Raw genomic sequence first — 18,481 nt, 5'->3', positions numbered from 1 at the left:
AATTTTGTTTTGTAACATGAAGGATCTGGGCTACCTTCCCTAGAAGGGCATTTTTAAGCTAGAAACTCAGAGGAAGCCAGAGCAGGAGAGTCCCCTACTCCCTGGCAGAGACAGTGGGACTGGTGATCCCCAGGTGAATAAGATTTGGTTTCTGCCCTGGTGGATGGGGACAATTAACAGGACAATGCTATTGGACATAAATGCAATTAAGACATGCATATAGATCATTCTTTAGTCAAAAAAGAAAAATTCTTGAGCTGTTTGGAACTATACCCACCAGAATGTCAAAGTGAGACTTCCCAGGTGGCTCAGTGGTAAAGAATTTGCCTGCCAGGCAGGAGATGTAGGTTCTGTCCTTGGGTTAGGAAGATCCTCTGGAGAAGGGAATGGCAACCCACTCCAGTATTCTTGCCTGGAAAATCCGGTGAACAGAGGAGCCTGGCGGGCTACAGTTCATGGGGTCGCAAAGAGTCTGACAGGGCTTAGCGACTAAACCACAGCAAGCCCTCCCTCCAGTCCAGCCCCAGGCACTTGAAGGATGGACTCAGGGTCCTCCTGGCTACTAAAGGAATGTAGTTCACGAGCCCTGGTGGCTGTCGGCTAGTGTCCAGAGACAGCCTTCCAGCCTTGTCCATTCCTTACCCCTCTGCTTCTCTGGTTTCTTATCTCCACTCTGGCAAACTGGGTCTGAAAGAGGGCAGCATTAATTGTTTTGGGGACCCGAAGGTGGGGGAGGAAGAAAAAACATACTTTGTGTACTAGAGAAAGAAAAAGGAAAGTGAAATCTGAAACGCTAGGGCAGAAAGCGACCCCAAGCAGACACATTGTGAACCGCTGGGGGGAGCACAACTCGGTGGGTGGGTGGGTCACCTGTCCAACCTACCCAACCTACCCTTTTCCAGGTCTGGTATCAAAGCCGAAGCCTGAAGGGCAGGGACAGCAGAGATAATCATCCTGCTTTTCTAATAATCATCCGCGATTCTAAGCTCCCACTGCCCCCAACACACACCCACCGCTAGTTCTCAGGCCCCAGCTCACCACTTCCTGCAGCCTCGGTCCCAGGTCGGGGGCGTGTTTGAGGGGCGGGGCTGCGTGGAGCTGAGGAAAATATATATTTATTTATTTAAAGATAATTAGCATCCTCCAAGCCCATTGGCTCTCCGCCGGCCCTGCTTTACATACGCCCGCCCCGCTGGCTGCCCAGGGCTTGCAGGGTTCGGCAGGGTTTGCAGCCGCCGCGGTCGCTGCTGCTCTTCAGTGCCGGGCGGGCGAACACGGAGTGAACCCCGGCCCGGGAACCGGGAACCGGGGAGCCGAGAGCCAAGAGCCAGCTGCCGGCGGAGCTGCTGCCGCGGCGGCATCTGAGTAAATTTCCGTCCTACGAACACCGAGGCCGGCGTCCAGCGGCTTCTGCGCCTAGCCCGGCCCAGTAGGGAGCGGATCAGACACTTTTATTTTATTTTGAAAGAAAAGGGCGAGTCCGGCGTGAGCTTCTCTCCCGGCCTGGCTCGCTCCTTAGCGCGCCCCAGATCCGGCCTGGGCTCTGGAAGATGACTCCCTGGTGTGCCCTGTGGATTCCAGCGGCGACGGCTCGGGGAGGCATCCGAAAGTAGTCACACTTGGTAGCAGCGGCTGGTGGAAAAGTGAGCCGAGGCGGCGCTGACTCGGCTCTTCCCGCGCCCCGGCGCCCGCTGCTCCTCGCTGCTCCTTCCCCTCGGCTCCCCGGCGGCATGAAGTGGCGCAGCGATGGCCAGGAGAGGTAAGAAGCCGGTGGTGCGGACGCTGGAGGATCTAACGCTGGACTCGGGTTATGGTGGTGCGGCGGACTCAGTGCGCTCCTCCAACTTGTCCCTGTGCTGTTCCGACTCGCACCCGGCGTCCCCGTATGGCGGGAGCTGCTGGCCGCCTCTAACTGACTCCATGCACAGCCGGCACAACAGCTTTGACACTGTCAACACTGCCCTGGTGGAAGACTCCGAGGGGCTGGACTGTGCCGGCCAGCACTGCTCGCGGCTGCTGCCGGACCTCGACGAGGTCCCCTGGACCCTCCAGGAACTGGAGGCGTTGCTCCTGCGCTCACGGGATCCCCGGGCAGGCCCGGTGGCCCCCGGCGGCCTGCCTAAGGACGCATTGGCCAAGCTGTCGACGCTGGTGAGCCGGGCGCTGGTACGCATCGCCAAGGAGGCACAGCGCCTAAGCCTGCGCTTCGCTAAGTGCACCAAGTATGAGATCCAGAGTGCCATGGAGATCGTGCTGTCCTGGGGCCTGGCGGCGCACTGCACGGCGGCCGCGCTGGCCGCGCTGTCCCTCTACAACATGAGCAGTGCCGGCGGCGACCGCCTGGGCCGCGGCAAATCGGCGCGCTGCGGCCTCACCTTCTCTGTGGGCCGCGTGTACCGCTGGATGGTGGACAGCCGCGTGGCGCTGCGCATCCACGAGCACGCAGCCATCTACCTGACGGCCTGCATGGAGAGCCTATTCCGGGACATCTACGCGCGGGTCGTGGCCTCCGGGCTGCCCAGGAGCTGCAGCGGCCCAGGCCCGGGCTCCAGCTCCGGCCCAGGCCAAGGCTCGGGCCCCGGAGCAGCCCCCGCGGGGGATAAGGAGCGGGAGGTCCCCGGAGGGGGAGCGGCTAGCGGCGGCGCCTGCAGCGCAGCCAGCAGCGCCAGCGGGGGCAGCAGCTGTTGCGCCCCGCCGACCGTCGCTGCTGCTGCCGCCGCCGCAGCCCCACCGGCAGCCGCCGCCAACCACCACCACCACCACCACCACGCGCTCCACGAGGCGCCCAAGTTCACCGTGGAGACGCTGGAGTACACAGTCAACAACGACTCCGAGATCTGGGGGCTGCTGCAGCCCTACCAGCACCTCATCTGCGGGAAGAACGCCAGTGGTAAGTGGCCGCGCGGGTGCCGCCCCCTCCCATCCAACGCGGCCAATTCTCCTCGTAAGTTGGCCTTTCGGTCCCCTCCCGCGTCCTTCCGGCCGCCCGCTGCTATCTTAAACCTCTGAGGGGACCGCCGATCTGAAGACGGCCAGAAACCCCACCTAGTGCCTCCTGCTTTCGGGATGCGCTGCGCGTACTTTACGCGGCTGGTACGGTCCCAAGCTAGAGAGCTTGCGGTTCCGCCCGCGATTCCGGGTGGAGCTGCGGCTGCCTCCTGCAGGCTGTAGGAAGAATACAACGCCACTTTGGGGGGCGATCATTTGCGCCTAGTATATATTTCTGCCAGAGCCCTGTGGGGTTTTTGTTTTTTTTGTTTTTGACCTTAAAGATGACAAATACGCGGGCGAAGGAGTTTGGCTCCCTGGAACCCGGGAGGAGACGCTTTCCTCCCTCCGCCGCCCGATTCCGCTTTCTTCCTGGCGCCCTCGAGACGCCGTCGGTGAGCTGGTGAAGGAGAGGCCTCGTGGCTGTAAAGGCAGATTGAGAGCTCACTCGGCCTAGAAACAGTTGGGGAAAGGTGTACGTGGTGAGAGGGTGGAACGGGCAATTTTTCTGGGGCAGTTTTTGAGGCCAGAGCTCACAGCTGGTGGGCGCTGCGCAATGGACAACCCCCCTGATGGAGACCTCCCAGCTCTTGCCGCCGTTGGCTGTCTGGGAGCTGCGGCTGTCACCACTTGGCTTAAGAGATCCCGTCAGGATGGGAGTGAGGCGGAGTTCCGGGGAGACTGCCAGTTTAAGAGGTGGTTTCCAGCAGGTTCTGTCATTCCTTTCCGCACCCCCTATTTTGAAGGCCAGAGCTGGGTGGGTTTGAACCTGTAGTTCTGGTGGCGGAGGGGGTGGGGCCGGGGCGTTTGTTTTCGAGAGCTCGAGCTGGCCTGTCTGCGAAAGCCGGAGCTAGACACTTCAAAGCTTCAATTTTCCACAGGAAATGGTAGAAGTGTAACTGGAGACTCCAAAAGCGAAATAAAACTTTGTTACATATTCGGCGGTTTGGCTGGAGGCTGCGTGGTTGGTGCTGAAATGCAGTCTTTCTGGGCAGATTTCATTCATGTTGCTGCCTGTCCTTTTCCCCGGGCCTAAGCAGAGATGCAGCGGGCGCGGCCCGGCCTCTGGGGGTGCCAAGTGTGTGCATGGGAGTGTGTGCGTATTTGTGAGAGTCTGTGTGCGCGCGTTCGCGCGTGTTTCTCTGGGTGTGAGCAGAAGCAAGCAGCTCCAGCAGAAGCCCTTTGGAAACAGAATCTCCAGTTGTCAGTCCCCTCACCTGGCTTTGGTCATCGTTGGGGGAGGGGAAGGAAGAAGCAAAAAGTGTGTGTGTGCGCGCGCGCGCGTGTGTGTGTGCGCGCGCGATCGTGAGTGGTGGGGCCAGGTTGGCAACTCCCCGATGCTCATCAAGACTCCTCCCGCATCTTCGCCAAAGCCCTCCCCCCTCTGCTGCCTGTCGGAGAGCGAAACCTCTAAAGGGAGGGTACCTGTAAGTCTTCCCATGCAGGTCCACTCATACCTGTGAAATCCTGATGAGATGGAAACACCTGCGAGAAGGCATTGGTCTTTGTGTGCGTTTCTTCTGGAGGAGAATAAGGATTCACCTGTAAAACCCAGGAGCTTTGGACTGGATAATTTCTGTTTGAAACCCTGCCCCCCCCATCCCCACAAAAAGTACAGAGAGACTTAATTTTCTTCCCGCCCGCTTGAGCCCACCAGCCGCGTTCTTACCTCCCCGCCCCCCAACCCTTACCTGCTGTTCCGACTGGAATCTCCTCCCACTCCTGTTTCCTTTGGGAAGAAAAGCATTCCCCTTTGACTCCAGTTTGGCTTCCCTGGTGGTTCAGACGTAAAGAATCTGCTTGAAGCGCAGGAGACCCGGGTTGGATCCCTGGGTAGGGAAGATCCCCTGGAGAAGGGAATGGCTGGCTACCCATTCCAATATTCTTGCCTGGAGCATTCCATGGACAGAGGAGCCTGCCGGGCTTCAGTGGACTACAGTCCATGGATCACAAAGAGTGGGACAGAACTGAGTCATTTGCACTTTCACTTCACTTGGGAAGCTGGGTACCCTGCTTTGCCTCTGAGTTGGCCATTCTCTTGACGCTGTGACTGTGGGTCAAAACTCAATTTGCTTCTCCAGGCCTCAGTCTCCCCTTCTATATAATGAAGGCCTCCATCTGTAATACACTCCCAAGTCCTCTTGGAGCTCTGTCTATGTTAGCAGCCTCTATATTTTTTCAAGTTGGTTTTACTTTTATGATCTTTAGCGTCTTTTAAAGACAGTTTTTGTGTTTATCCTTTTTGGAGTAAGTATAATTTGAGGAAGGAGGAGACCACAGAGCTGGTTTGGGGCAGGGTGAGTGTGTGGTGGGTTGGGGTTTGCTGCCATTGCAGCATTTCCACACCACAGAGCTTAACTCATAGGTCTCAGGGCCCCTTCACCATCTTGTAGTATGAGATACACTGTAATTTCATTGTGATCGCTTTACCTCTTTTCCTTGGGCTTGTTAAAAATGGAAGGAAGCAGTAAGAAATGAGCAATTAATTTTTTAGGTACCTGAAACATACATTAAACATCAAATCTGTTTCTTCAACTATTTTGCATGACATTCTTTCTGATCTGCAAGTCTTATTAAGGAGCCCATGCCGTACATAATCTTTCTCCCCCTTTAACTCAGTAGCATCACTTATTCATTCCTGAATTCATTTGTTCGTCAATATTTATTGAGCAGTTACTAAATCTAGGTGCTGAGCAAGTAGCGGTACAAGCTAATAACAGCTAACATGCATTCAATACCACTCTGTATATTGACCCATTTAACCCTCAGCATTCGCTTGGAAAGGTACTGCTATTATCCCCATTATACAGAGGAGGAAACTGAGGCACAGGAAACATAAATGTCTTGTGCTTTAGTGACAGATGAGTTCCCTGCCTTCAATCCATCCTTGCTGCCCTTAATTACGCAGTTGGACTGAGGCCCTTCTTAGCCTGACAATCTTTCTATCTTAATTTATACACCTTTTGTTCCTACCAAACTGTACAGGGCAGAACTGGATTTAAGCTCCTAGTACACAGCTTCTTAGATGCCTGTTGAGTTGAGCAAGCTATTGTATAATATTGTACAGTGATATCCAGAAACTAACTGTGGAATTCTGAATTCCTTGAATCATCTTTTCAAGTCTTTCTACCTTGGTTGCCCCTTCTTACTGCCATCTCTGTACCTGTCCCCCTAATTTTCTGCACCTATGACCTGAAGAATCAGGAGGCGGATCACATGGGACTTGACTCAGAAAATAAAAGATAATTAGCTCTCAGTGAGGGCTCGCTGGCTCTCAAGAATCACACGCGTGAGCTTAGGGTGTGAACTCTGTGGTGACTGTTTTACTCTTCAAAGCTGGGTTGTTTTTTTTTTTTTCCATTGACTCTCAGCTGTTTAGAGTATCTGGGGAAACAGATAAGACAACTCAGTGAGGGTTGCATTTCAGTAAGGGGTTTAAAATTTGGCTTGATTGATTTTGCTAAAGCTCAATAAAGGACAGACAGAAGTGCTTCACCACACCATTGTCTGTGCAGTCATTTACCTTAAACCCCATCAGAGCTGGCCAGTTCCCACTCATCCCTGAAGACTTGGTTCAAAAACTGTCTTTCTGGAATCTCTGTGAGGCCTTCCTTGATGCAACCCTTTTTTCTTCCTCAAATCTTGGCCTTCCACAGCCCTTTCCCCATCCTGTGAGAATCTTGACCCTGACTTTGCTCTAAGTGACTCCCCATCGCACTGTGGCACTAACAGTTGAGACTGTATCTTTATCATCTTTGTATCTTTCTCCATATCACTCAGCACAGCACCTAACACTCAGTAAATCCTGGGTACTATTTGTTGAATGATTACCATTACATCTTTGAGATATAAAATTTACCCATCAGTTCAGTTCAGTCGCTCAGTCATGTCCAACTGTTTGCAACCCCATGAATTGCAGCACACCAGGCCTCCCTGTCCATCACCAATTCCCGGAGTTCACTCGTAAAAGCCTGTGAAATCAGGTATCGTGGATTTGAATTTCAAGGCTTACATTTTTCTAGCTGTGTGTTCTTATGTATCATACTTAATCACTCTGAGCCCAGTTTCCTCAGCTGTAAAGTAGAGGTAATAATTATGAGGATTAAATGAAACTATTTGTATGAATATTACAGTCTGGTGCATGACATATTTTAGGGGCCAAATGGTGATGGTAGTCATATAATTCAGGCATAATGGTATCTGTTATCTTTGTCTTATCCATGTGTTCAATGTGGATGGAACCAACAGGGTGCAGAATTTTAACTGAATCTTCCTTCCTGATATTCAAAGCATCAAATAAGTCAGTGTGCCCACCTCAGAGATTAACATCATGCACATAGCCTCATTGCAAAGGTCACAAATAGATTGCTTGATCAAAGGAAAGTAGCTCATTTTATTGACTGTATTTCTTAAAAAAAAAAAAAAAAAAGCATCATTAGTGAAGGGGCACCAGGGAGCTTTCTGGGTGATAGAAATGTGCTTCTGTTGATAGGCGTGTGGGTTCAGAGTATATGCCTTTATCAGAATGCATTGCATTGTAAACTTAAGATATGTGTGTTTCACTGTATTGCAAATTACACTTCAGTAAAAAAGAAGACATAAAAAGAGCCATAGGCATCCTTGGATGGAATTTTGTTTTAAATGCAGAAAGAATTTGAAGAGAAGATTGCAAGAGGCAGTGTGATGTGATGAAAAGGAGAAGGGCTTTACACTTAGAAAGATCTAGCCTCAGATTTCAGCTCTGCCACTCTTTAGCAGGTGACTTAATTTTGCTGAATTTGTTTTTCTCATCTGCAGAGTGAGGATTGCAAAACCAAAAAAGACATAAAAAAGGAAGAAAACCCAAACCTACCACATTAAAAGATAAAAGAATTAGATCAGATGTGTGAAAGCAACTGCCACATAGTAGGCACTCGATAATAGTGGCTTCCTTAAAAAACAGATTATTCAGACTGGTGATAATAATAATCAGGGGATTTTGAATAGTCTCGTCCACTTCTGGGACCCCCAATCACTCTACAAACATTAATTGACATGAGCCCTGCCTCACCAGCCCTGGTCTGGTGGCTAAGTTGGTGTGCAGGTCTTTTACTTTTCTGTGGCTCCATAGATCAAATGCCTACTCAGCTGTTTTCCTGGCCCACCCATCATCCCCCAGATCCACCCCTCCCACCCATCTTCCCTCAGATCCCCCAAGCTGGTTGAGTTATTCCATAGCACAGGGTTGCTGTGCTGGACGAAACCATAAGAAACCCATCTTTTTGTGAAGAACTGCAAAAGCCATTTCAGCAGCCAGCCGTGTCAGTGTCTATGCTCACAGAGCACGTTTTTAATTAACTAACTAAATGTAAATTAAAACTTGAAATTTGGGTCAGTGGAGGGTTGCTTGGTTTTCTATTCAGATTTACCAGTTCAGTGCTGGAGTATTTGTAAGTAGAGTGTTTCCTGAAATGCACCATAAAAATAACAAAATAGAACAATAGGGGACCAACCTGAAGATCTGGGTTAAGGGGTGGAGTGGCTAATGGCCTTTGAATAGGTAAGAAAGGCCTCTAATTCTGGATCTGTTGTTATTTGTGACCTTGAGCCAGACACCAAACTTACCTGTAAAATGGATCTATCATTTACTGAGAAGTAAATATAAAATACTAATTGACTTGGGAGCCAGACACACCCATGTTTCCCTATTTGTAAAATGGGTTTTGCAATAGTAACAGCTACACTTGTGCAGTGCTTATTATATGCCAAGCACTGTTCAAAGAGTGCTATATATTATAATTGTTATAGTTACATTAGCTGTTATAAAAGACAACCTCCAAATCTTAGGAGCTTAACACAATAGAAGGTCATTTCTTTCTTTCTTTAAAAAATTTATTTATTTTAATTGAAGGCCAATTACTTTACAATATTGTAGTGGTCTTTGCCATACATTGACATGAATCAGCCATGGGTTTACATGTGTTCCCCATCCTGAACCCCCTCCCACCTCCCTTCCCATCTCATCCCTCTGGGTCATCCCAGTACACCAGCCCTGAGCACCATCTCATGCATTGAACCTGGACTGGCAATCTCTTTCACATATGATAATATACATGTTTCAATGCTATTCTCTCAGATCATCCCACTCTTGCCTTCTCCCACAGAGTCCAAAAGACTGTTCTATACATCTGTGTCTCTTTTGCTGTCTCGCATACAGGGTTATCATTACCATCTTTCTAAATTCCAAATATATGTGTTAGTATACTGTGTTGGTTGGTGTTTTTCTTTCTGACTTACTTCACTCTGTATAATAGGCTCCAGTTTCATCACCTCATTAGAACTGACTCAAATGTATTCTTTTTAATGGCTGACTAGTCATTTCTTACTCACTAAAGACTGATTGGGAGAGGGGTGTCATTTGAATACCAAGACTGATGGAGAGAGCGGTTTCTTTACCTTCAACCTGTGGCCTTTAGGGCCTTCCTTGGACATTTATCCAGCGCGTAGGTAGAGGAAGGAGAGCGTGGGGCATCTTAAGAACCGTGTTATGGGCTAAGCCTGAAAGGAGCCTTCATCATCACGTTTGTATATCACTGGCCAGGTATGTCACGGGCCCTCTGGCCCACACCAGATATCTGTGTTTCCTTCTTTTCAGACACAAAACATGGTTCCCTTCCCCTAAGGGAGGATGCTCATGTTCTATGCAGTCACTACTTTCAACTTGAAGTTCTGGATCTTTGGGTGAATTCCTGTCCTATCCATGGAGATGAATGTGGCTCCTCATGGTTCAGGGACCCAGGATCCAAAAGAAACTCATTATCTTCCCCTCTGTGCCTGTATGCTGTATCAGTCGATAACCCATTAGGAAAAGGCAGCAGTGGGAGATACACAGAAGTCACTGGCCCCTAGTAGTTATGAAATCTGCCAAGCAGACCATGGGTGAGGTTTCCTTGCTTAAGCTCTGCTTCTGCTCTCTGAGAGCAATTTCCTGGTTCATTGTTCTTAACACTTGTGGCTCTGCCCTGTAGGAGGAATATCGTTCCTGATGCTTCTTGGCCACCCTTGAAGTGGGTCTTAGGGAATATGACCTCTTTGAGGCTCTAAATCTAGTAATCTAGTTTTTGCCTTGAACTTTAAGGGGCCCAAGGATTGTTTTGGGCTTCCCAGGTGACATTAGTGGTAAAGAACCCATCTCTCAATGCAGGAGACATAAGAGATGCAAATTTGATCCCTGGGTGGGGAAGATCCCCTGGAGGAGGGCCTAGCAACCTGCTCCAGTGTTCTTGCCTAGAGAATCCTGTGGACAGAGGGGCCTGGTGGGCTATATAGAGTCCATGGGATTGCAAAGAGTCAGACATGACTGAAGCAACTTTGCATAACACAAGGATTGTTTTAATGCTTTAACAGTAAAAGATTTTTAAAATCCAGGCTCATAGATTTTGCCAATACAATTCCCTCAACAGCACAGTAGGATTTTCATCTATGACATCTAGCTTACCACAGCCAGTTATTTCCTAGACCTAATTCTCCAGCTTGGATTATTTCTTCCTTCACCTCAAACCTCTATTTCTCTCTCAACTTAATGAGGCCATCAGGCTTAGGTGGGAAACTTATACACTCTATCTGACATTTATTTCACTAGGTTCAGTTCAGTTCAGTCACTCAGTCATGTCAGACTTTTTGCGACCCCATGGACCACACCATGCCAGGCCTCCCAGTCCATCACCAACTACCAGAGTTTACTCAAACTCACGTCCATTGAGTCGGTGATGCCATCCAACTATCTTATCCTCTGTCGTCCCCTTCTCTTCCCGCCTTCAACCTTTCCCAGAATCAGGGTCTTTTCAAATAAGTCTGTTCTTCACATCAGGTGGCCAAAGTATTGGAGTTTCAGCTTCAGCATCAGTCCTTCCAATGAATATTCAGGACTGATTTCCTTTAGGATGGACTGGTTGGATCTCCTTACAGTTCAAGAGACTCAAGAGTCTTCTCCAACACCACAGTTCAAAAGCCTCAATTCTTCAGCACTCAGCTTTCTTTATAGTCCAACTCTCACATCCATACATGATTACTGGAAAAACCATAGCCTTGACTAGATGGACCTTTGTTGGCAAAGTAATGTCTCTGCTTTTTAATATGCTGTCTAGGTTGGTCATAACTTTTCTTCCAAGGAGCAAGCATCTTTTAATATCATGGCTATAGTCACCATCTGCAGTGATTTTGGAGCCCCCCAAAATAAAGTATGCCACTGTTTCCACTGTTTCTCCATCTATTTGTCATGAAGTGATGGGTGGATGCCATCATCTTAGTTTTCTGAATGTTGAGCTTTAAACCAACTTTTTCACTCCCTTCTTTCATTCTCATCAAGAGGCTCTTCAGTTCTTCTTCACTTTCTGCCATAAGGGTGGTGTCATCTGCATATCTGAGATTATTGATATTTCTCCTGGCAATCTCGAGTCCAGCTTGTGCTTCATCCAGCCCGGCGTTTCTCATGATGTACTCTGCATATAAGTTAAATAAGCAGGGTGACAATATACAACCTTGACATACTCCTTTCCCGATTTGGAACCAGTCTGTTGTTCCATGTACAGTTCTAACTGATGCTTCACTTAGACGTCTGCTCAATCTTTGTTCTTATTGTTCAGTATCTAGGAATAGCTGTCTTCTGCATGTCTCCACTACTCCTTCCCAATTTTATGTGCAAACTGACTAGTTCATGCCTGCGATCCTCTCTTCCCATAATATCTTGCTAAACTTAGCCCAGAACAAGCAGCAAACTCTCTTACCATTATTTTTCAATCTTTTTTCCCTAGAGCTTACAGGCTCAGTAGGCATAAGTTCTGCCTTCTAAATTATCATAGCAACAGTTTAACTAAACATTTCACTGCTGCAAAACATGAGGCTCCAGTTTTCCAGCCTTGAACATCTTAACCCACCCTCTGACTTCTAAGCCAATGCCACATACATAAGTACCCTACTGCCAATGTCAATTTCAGTTTCTTTATTAGTTAGGGTAATGCAAGCTGTTGCATCAGATAAATTCTAACATTTCAGCAGCTGAACACAATCAAACTTGTTTTCTCATTCATGTTGAGTTCAGTTGAAGCTAGTGGAAGGAGACGCTCTGTTTCATGGAATCTGATAGAGGATCTGCCATCTAGAATATGCAACTCTCAGGAACTTCCGTGATTGGGGGCAACAGTGAGGATGATGGGGAGGTTTTTATAGGATAGTCTTGGATGTGGGTATATTAATTCCTTCCACATTCCAAACACCAGAGTTTAGTCACATGGCCTCAACTAGATATCAGGGACTGGAAATTATGGTTTCCATCAGGGCAGCCACTCCTAGCCACAACTCTACACTGTTAAAGGAGCATTAATTTTGGGTAGGCACTAAACATCTCTGCCATCATGTATTAACTGTTTTAATACTAGCCACAACTTTATGAAATATGTGCTATTATTATTATCCCCATTTTACAGATTAGGAAATTGAGGAACAGGAAATTTAAAGAATTTACCTAAGCTGACACAACTAGTAAGCATTTGTCAGATTTGAATGTGGGCAGTATGGCTCTGGACTGCCTTATGAAATGTTTATGATGATCAAAGTAATATTAAAATACAAATGTGATGAGTACAAAGTGTTTTCCCCAGTGTCTCATACATGGTACGTATTTAACAATTGTTACTCTCTATCGATTATACTTGTTCTCGGCATCACGTTCTGGAAGTGGGATGCTATGTGGATGAACAGTGAATTGGTGTGAAGCTCTCAGGCACAGGTAATATATGAACCCCAAAGAGTGGGTGCTCCAGGAATATTGGACTATGGGCCTGTCTTCTCTGCTCTGCCACCCGCTTCCTTTCATCCACGGGGGAACTAACTGTTGCTGAGCTGAGTACTGTGCGAGGCCTTTCACACACATGAACTCATTTCATCACCACACTGTTCTTGTGAAGTGCGTGTTTCTTATCCCCATCTTACTGGGGAGGAAACTGAGGCTCGGATGGGTTCAATGACTGGCCCGAGATGCCGTTGCTACTGAGGGGTAGAGTTAGAATTTGGGCTTCAGAGCCTGTTCTCTGAACAGCTGAGGCCCAGTGGTGAAGTCCAGTTCAAAGGAGCCTCTGAGAGGATCCCAGAGCAGGATTCTGGTGCAGCTGGAGGGGTGTGTGTGGAGTGGAGGCGGGCTTGCCCTGGTGGCCGTGGCTGATGGTCGTCCTCTCTGTAACATGTGGCCACAGGTCTTCTTTAGCCCCCGCTGTCTTCCTTTTCCACAGCCGCCCTGTGAGTCACTGCTCGTGGTGATGCTAGGCAGCCTCCTCAGCTGAGGCCCTGGTGCAGCGGGTGGCTTTGTGGCCTCCAGGGGACAGCCCTGTCCATACCCTGTTTAGCTGGGTAGGCTCAGTGCTAGAAGGAGCTTCAGTCTGCTTATTAGAACTGAGGGCAGAAACCTGAAACCTGGTGGGGAATCTGCCCTCCCTGAGAATCACAGGCTGGGTTTTCCTAGAAGAGGATCGTTTCTGGGATCCTCTGAAATTAGGTGGACCCACTCTCTACTTCTGCCTGCAATGCAGGAGACCCAGGTTCAGTCCCAGGGTCGGGAAGATCCCCGGAGAAGGGAATGGCTACTCACTCCAGTATTCTTACATAGAGAATTCCATGGACAGAGAAGCTTAGTGGGCTATAGTACGTGCGACTGCAGAGTCGGACACGACTGAGCAACTCTACACACACACACACACACTCTACTACCTGTAAGCCAGGGAACTGTGGGCAAGCCAGGTAATCTTTCTAAGCATCAGTCTCCTCGTCTGTTAAGTGAGGATAATGGTAGTACTCCCCCTTAGGGTCATTGGGAGGATGATTAATTTATGTAAAATCCTCAGAATAATATTGAACACACAATAACTGAATACATCAATTGTCTGTTAGCAGTTACGATGATGATGATGAAGGGCTTAAGAAGTGCCAGCCTCCTTGCTTGAAGATCTGTTCCCTGTACCCTGCTTCTTCTGTTGAGTGAAAGGTTTTAAATAATTTTCCAGTAAGCAGACTTGTATGATTTGACACCTGACTAGCTGTGTGATATTGGGCAAGTTACCTAACGCCTCTGCAACTCAGTCTTCCCTTTTGTTAAATGAGAAAAACAATAAAATCTAATTCTTAGGGCTTTTAAGGAGTGACTGGCATATAGAAATTGCTTAATAGATGTCAGCATTGTTGGATTTTATTATGTTCACTAAAACTTTTTTCTACAGGCACTGTGTTAGATGTTAAGCAACATGGTCTCTGTCCTCATGGAGACTGCAGGACTTAGTTTTGTCATCAAACAATCCTTTTCCTTCCTCTAGTGTGAGCTCAGCGTGTCTGACTCTTTGTGACCGCACGGACTGTAGCCTGCTAGGCACATTTATCCAGAAATTTTCCAGGGAGGAATACTGGAGCGGATTGCCATCTCCTCCTCCAGAGGATCTTCCCAACCAGAGATTGAACCTGCGCCTCCTGTGTTTCCTGCACGGGCACGTGGGTTCTTGAAGCCCCAAAGCAATCATTCGGATGTAAATTTACAACTGGGACAGTGGGTACAGAGGAGAGATACAGGGGACTGCAAGAGGCGCTACTGAGGCTCTAGATGTAGTCAGGAGTGGGGAAGTGAGGCCTGAGTGAGGTTGAAGCATGGCACATTTGGTTGAAAAGGTAGCAGAGTATTCCATGCATGCAGACAGAGTGTGCACAGGGCCCGTGGCGGAAGGGAGTATGGCGAGAGGAGAGCAGCCAGTGTGACTGGAATGGGAGAAGCAAGTGAGGGGGCTGGTTAGAGGTTGAAGTAAGCATCTTCCAGAGTAAGGAGTCTGTCTCTTTCCCAGGACACTGGAGAGCCTTTAGAAGCTTTTAAGGAGGTAGAGAGGGTTTCCCAGGTGGCTCAGACGGTAAAGAATCCGCCTGCAATGCAGGAGATCTGGGTTCAATCCCTGGGTCAGGAAGATCCCCTGGAGATGGGAATGGCTATCCACTCCAGTATTATTGCCTGGAAAACTCCATGGACAGAGGAGCCTGGCAGGCTACAGTCCATAGCATCACAAAGATTCAGGCACGACTGAGTGGCTAACAATTTCACTTTTCAAGGAGGGAGACACCTGTGATCAGATATGTGCTTTAAAAAGCAGTTTGGAGAGCAGACAGGAAGGGAAGGGTAAACATAGTAATGCCAGTGAGGTATTGTTATCACCTGCGTCTTACCCAGGAAGAATCTGAGGCTACCAAGCACTCAGTAACTTTCTCAGAGTTGCTAAGACAAGAAATGGCAGAGCAGGGATTTGAACTTGAGCCTGAGGGACTTCACATTGCACCTGCCTCCTACCCATGCCATGCTTCATGCCAAGGGAGCTTCTGGTTCACCTCTCACATTTTACAGGTGGGAATCTGAGGCCCAGAGTGAGATACTGATGCTGCCTTCCCCATGGTCACAAGGTTCCATGGCAGAGCTGGACCGGTAACCCAGCTTTCTGGATTCTTAGCTCATCTCTCCTCCACTGTGATGCATTGTCTCCTCCAAACCAGATCACTCCTGGGAGGCAGAGTGGGGTGAGAGGCTGCCTTGTCAACAGACAGCAGTTTTGGAGGTTAATTTACAGCCTGGGTGTAACATTGTGGGTTTTACTCTACGTGCATCTCACAGCAGAAGGAATGCTAGTCTAGAAGCTTGCAGAGGTCTCGGTTAGCTTGTGGTTGGGCCAAGAGAAGCAATGACTGTGCAGTTCAGGTGTGCAGAAGGCAAGATCAAGCAAATGGTTCCCCAGTGCATGAACATCTGAGAGCAAATCAGAGACGCAGCTCTGCAGGGTAAGTGGAACCTAAAGGAGGCTAAGGTTGCTTGGGTTCAGTGGGGGTTTGGGGTAGTGTATATCATTGTTGCTTCCTAATCCAGCTCACAGTGCCAGCCATGGGGTCAGGATGCATGTCAGAAGCACGCACACACAGATCACCTCCTATCTCTCTGAATATCTCTAAAATGTCAAATACTGGGGAGCATACATGAATACATGGTTTTCCCCTCTCTCGGCTTCCTCCCTCAGGCCCTTCAGCCTTTTCTTGGCTGACTTTGAGGATCAGGGCCTGGGTTCATGCTTGTGAGCAAAACTTCACATGGTTCCTGCCCTCATGCAGCTTGAAGGCCTGAGTCAAGTTTAGTTTATTCACAAAAAAATCACCCAGAAGTAAAACTGCACCCATGGCAGGAACTATTGGATTAGCCAAAAAGTTTGTTTGGGTTTTGCCATCTCAGCTTAGTGAAAAACCAAACAAACTTTTTGGCCAGTGGAATACTTAAGAGAGGTTCATGTGACCCAAGGACAAAGCCTCCTCCTCAGATGTGAGATGAATGCAGCTGCCCCTCCCTCTTGCTTCCAGGAGTGGTTGTGGCCAGCACAGGGCCACCAGACATTTGGAGCCTGGTGTGGGGTTGGGGTTAAGATGTGAAATTCTCTGTGCTGGAGTTTGCCATCAGGGAGGGTGGGGGCAAAGAGTCAGGCATCCCCTCCACATGTTGGCATCTCTGAATTCTGTATCTTGTTCCTCTGTCTTTTGAAGCCTTCTCACCAACCCCTGCCACCCTGGTCTCTCCATCCTGCAGCTGCCATTTTGGGGGCCAGTTGATGAGTCTGTCATTGCTTCATATTCAGATCACTGGGGCAGGTTGGGGCAGGCGAAGGAGCAAAGGCTCAGTTCCAGGGGCCAGTGTGAGGCTCCCCACCTCTCTTTGTGTCCTGACTTCCTCCACACCCTCCCCACCTGCTTCCACTCCTGTTGCTGATTTGGTTGCTGCCCCATTTGGTTGCCTCCCAGCATGGACTGTGGACTAAGGAACAGACCACGAGCAAGCTGGTGATCTCATGGCCTCTGATGGCTGTATCATGTGGAACAGCTAGGGGCTGCTGGGAGCATAGGCAGGGGAGAGTGGGGTGCAGGAGGGGTGATGAGCCTTCCAGTGAGTGGTAAGACCTCGGTTCAGGCCTTGCAGGGTGTGCCCATGCTGTGTGACCTTCGACAGTCTGTGACCCCTCTGAGCCTCGGTTTCCTTGTGTAAGAATAGGAAATCATGATGCTACCAGGTTCTGGTATTCATAGAAGGTTGCAAGTGTCAAAAGAGGCAGCACTTTGGAAAACCATTACTAGCACTGCTGCTGCTGCTGCTGCTGCTGCTAAGTCGCTTCAGTCGTGTCCGACTCTGTGCGACCCCATAGACAGCAGCCCACTAGGCTCCTCTGTCCCTGGGATTCTCCAGGCAAGAATACTGGAGTGGGTTGCCATTTCCTTCTCCAATGCATGAAAGTGAAAGTGAAAGGGAAGTCGCTCAGTCGTGCCCAACTCTTAGCAACCCCATGGACTGCAGCCCACCAGGCTCCTCTGTCCATGGGGCTAAGTAATGGTAAAAGTTAACATTCATTGTTTACTCCAGTATTAGAGCTGTTCAGAGAAACAGAACCAGAAGAGTATATACATATGTATGGGCTTCCCAGGTGGTGCAGTGGTAAAGAATCCACCTGCTAATGCAGGAGACGTAAGGCGAGAGATCCTGGGGTAGGGAAGATCCCCTGGAGTAGGAAATTGCAACCCACTCCAATCCTTGACTGGAAAATTACATGGACAGGGGAGCCTGGCAGGCTACAGTCCATGGGGTCACACAGAGTTGGAGACGACTGAGCACACACACACACACACACGTGCACACACACATATATGAGGAGATTTGTTATAGGATTTGGCTTACACTGGTTATGGAAGCCAAGAAATGCTACAGTTTACCATGTGTGAGTAGGAGAACCAGGGAACCAGGGGGCCACTCGTGTAGGTACTAGAATCCAGAGACCTGAGAACCACAGTTTACTGCCTCGAGCTTCCCAGTAGTCTATGCAAAAAAAAAAAAAAAAGGAGTCATCATGAACAGATATACAATTCAGAGTGTGATGGATGAGGCAGAAATAAATGAGCTGCTGTAGCTGTTCCTGTGGCTCAGGCCGAAAAGAAATTTCTCAGCAGGAGAGTAGAAGCGGTTTTTAAGTGGTACTTAGTGACCTCGCATTTCAGCCTGTGGTTGTTAAGAAAGGACTAGGAGGGCCTCTTCTTGGTTTGCAGTGTTTCTCTCCCCTCCTTGCTGTCTACACCTCCTCTCATTCCTTACAGAGTGTCCAGGTATGATGATACATGTGTCACAGAAGGTTGGGAGTGGCAAATGTATCAGTGTCCCTCTTGTATTTGGGAGGAGGGTCTTGGGGTTAGAAGCTGGCCTTGGAAGCTGATGTCTATGTCAGATGGTCCCTAGAAATCAGATATGAGTTCATTTGAGGGAAAGTGTACAAAATGTTCCTCAGGGGGAAAAATAATCCCTAAACCTGTAAACGTGGTCCCTAGCATGGCAGGGTATGAGTCTTGGGAGACAGGAGAGAGCTGGGTGGGGCCTGGGCCTTGGAGGGACTGTTGCCAGTGTGGTTAAATCAGAGGCATC

General features: G+C 48.9%; 1 protein-coding gene across 2 annotated transcripts in view; it reads left to right on the top strand.

The window, feature by feature from the left end:
- The first annotated feature begins 1,234 nt into the window (after positions 1–1,234).
- Positions 1,235–18,481, top strand: part of BTBD11 (BTB domain containing 11) — a 331,679-nt gene continuing 314,432 nt past the window's right edge. The window contains exon 1 of one of the 2 annotated variants that reach the window (XM_040234782.1): positions 1,235–2,890. In XM_040234782.1, coding sequence (XP_040090716.1) covers positions 1,747–2,890 — 1,144 coding nt within the window. In that variant the 5' untranslated portion in view covers positions 1,235–1,746. The remainder of the gene's footprint in view (positions 2,891–18,481) is intronic. The other variant, XM_040234783.1, reaches the window with a different exon arrangement.

The sequence above is a fragment of the Oryx dammah genome, unplaced genomic scaffold (genome assembly GCF_014754425.2).
Source record: "Oryx dammah isolate SB20612 unplaced genomic scaffold, SCBI_Odam_1.1 HiC_scaffold_29, whole genome shotgun sequence".
NCBI lineage: Eukaryota > Metazoa > Chordata > Mammalia > Artiodactyla > Bovidae > Oryx > Oryx dammah.
This window is presented reverse-complemented; position numbering and strand designations above follow the sequence as displayed.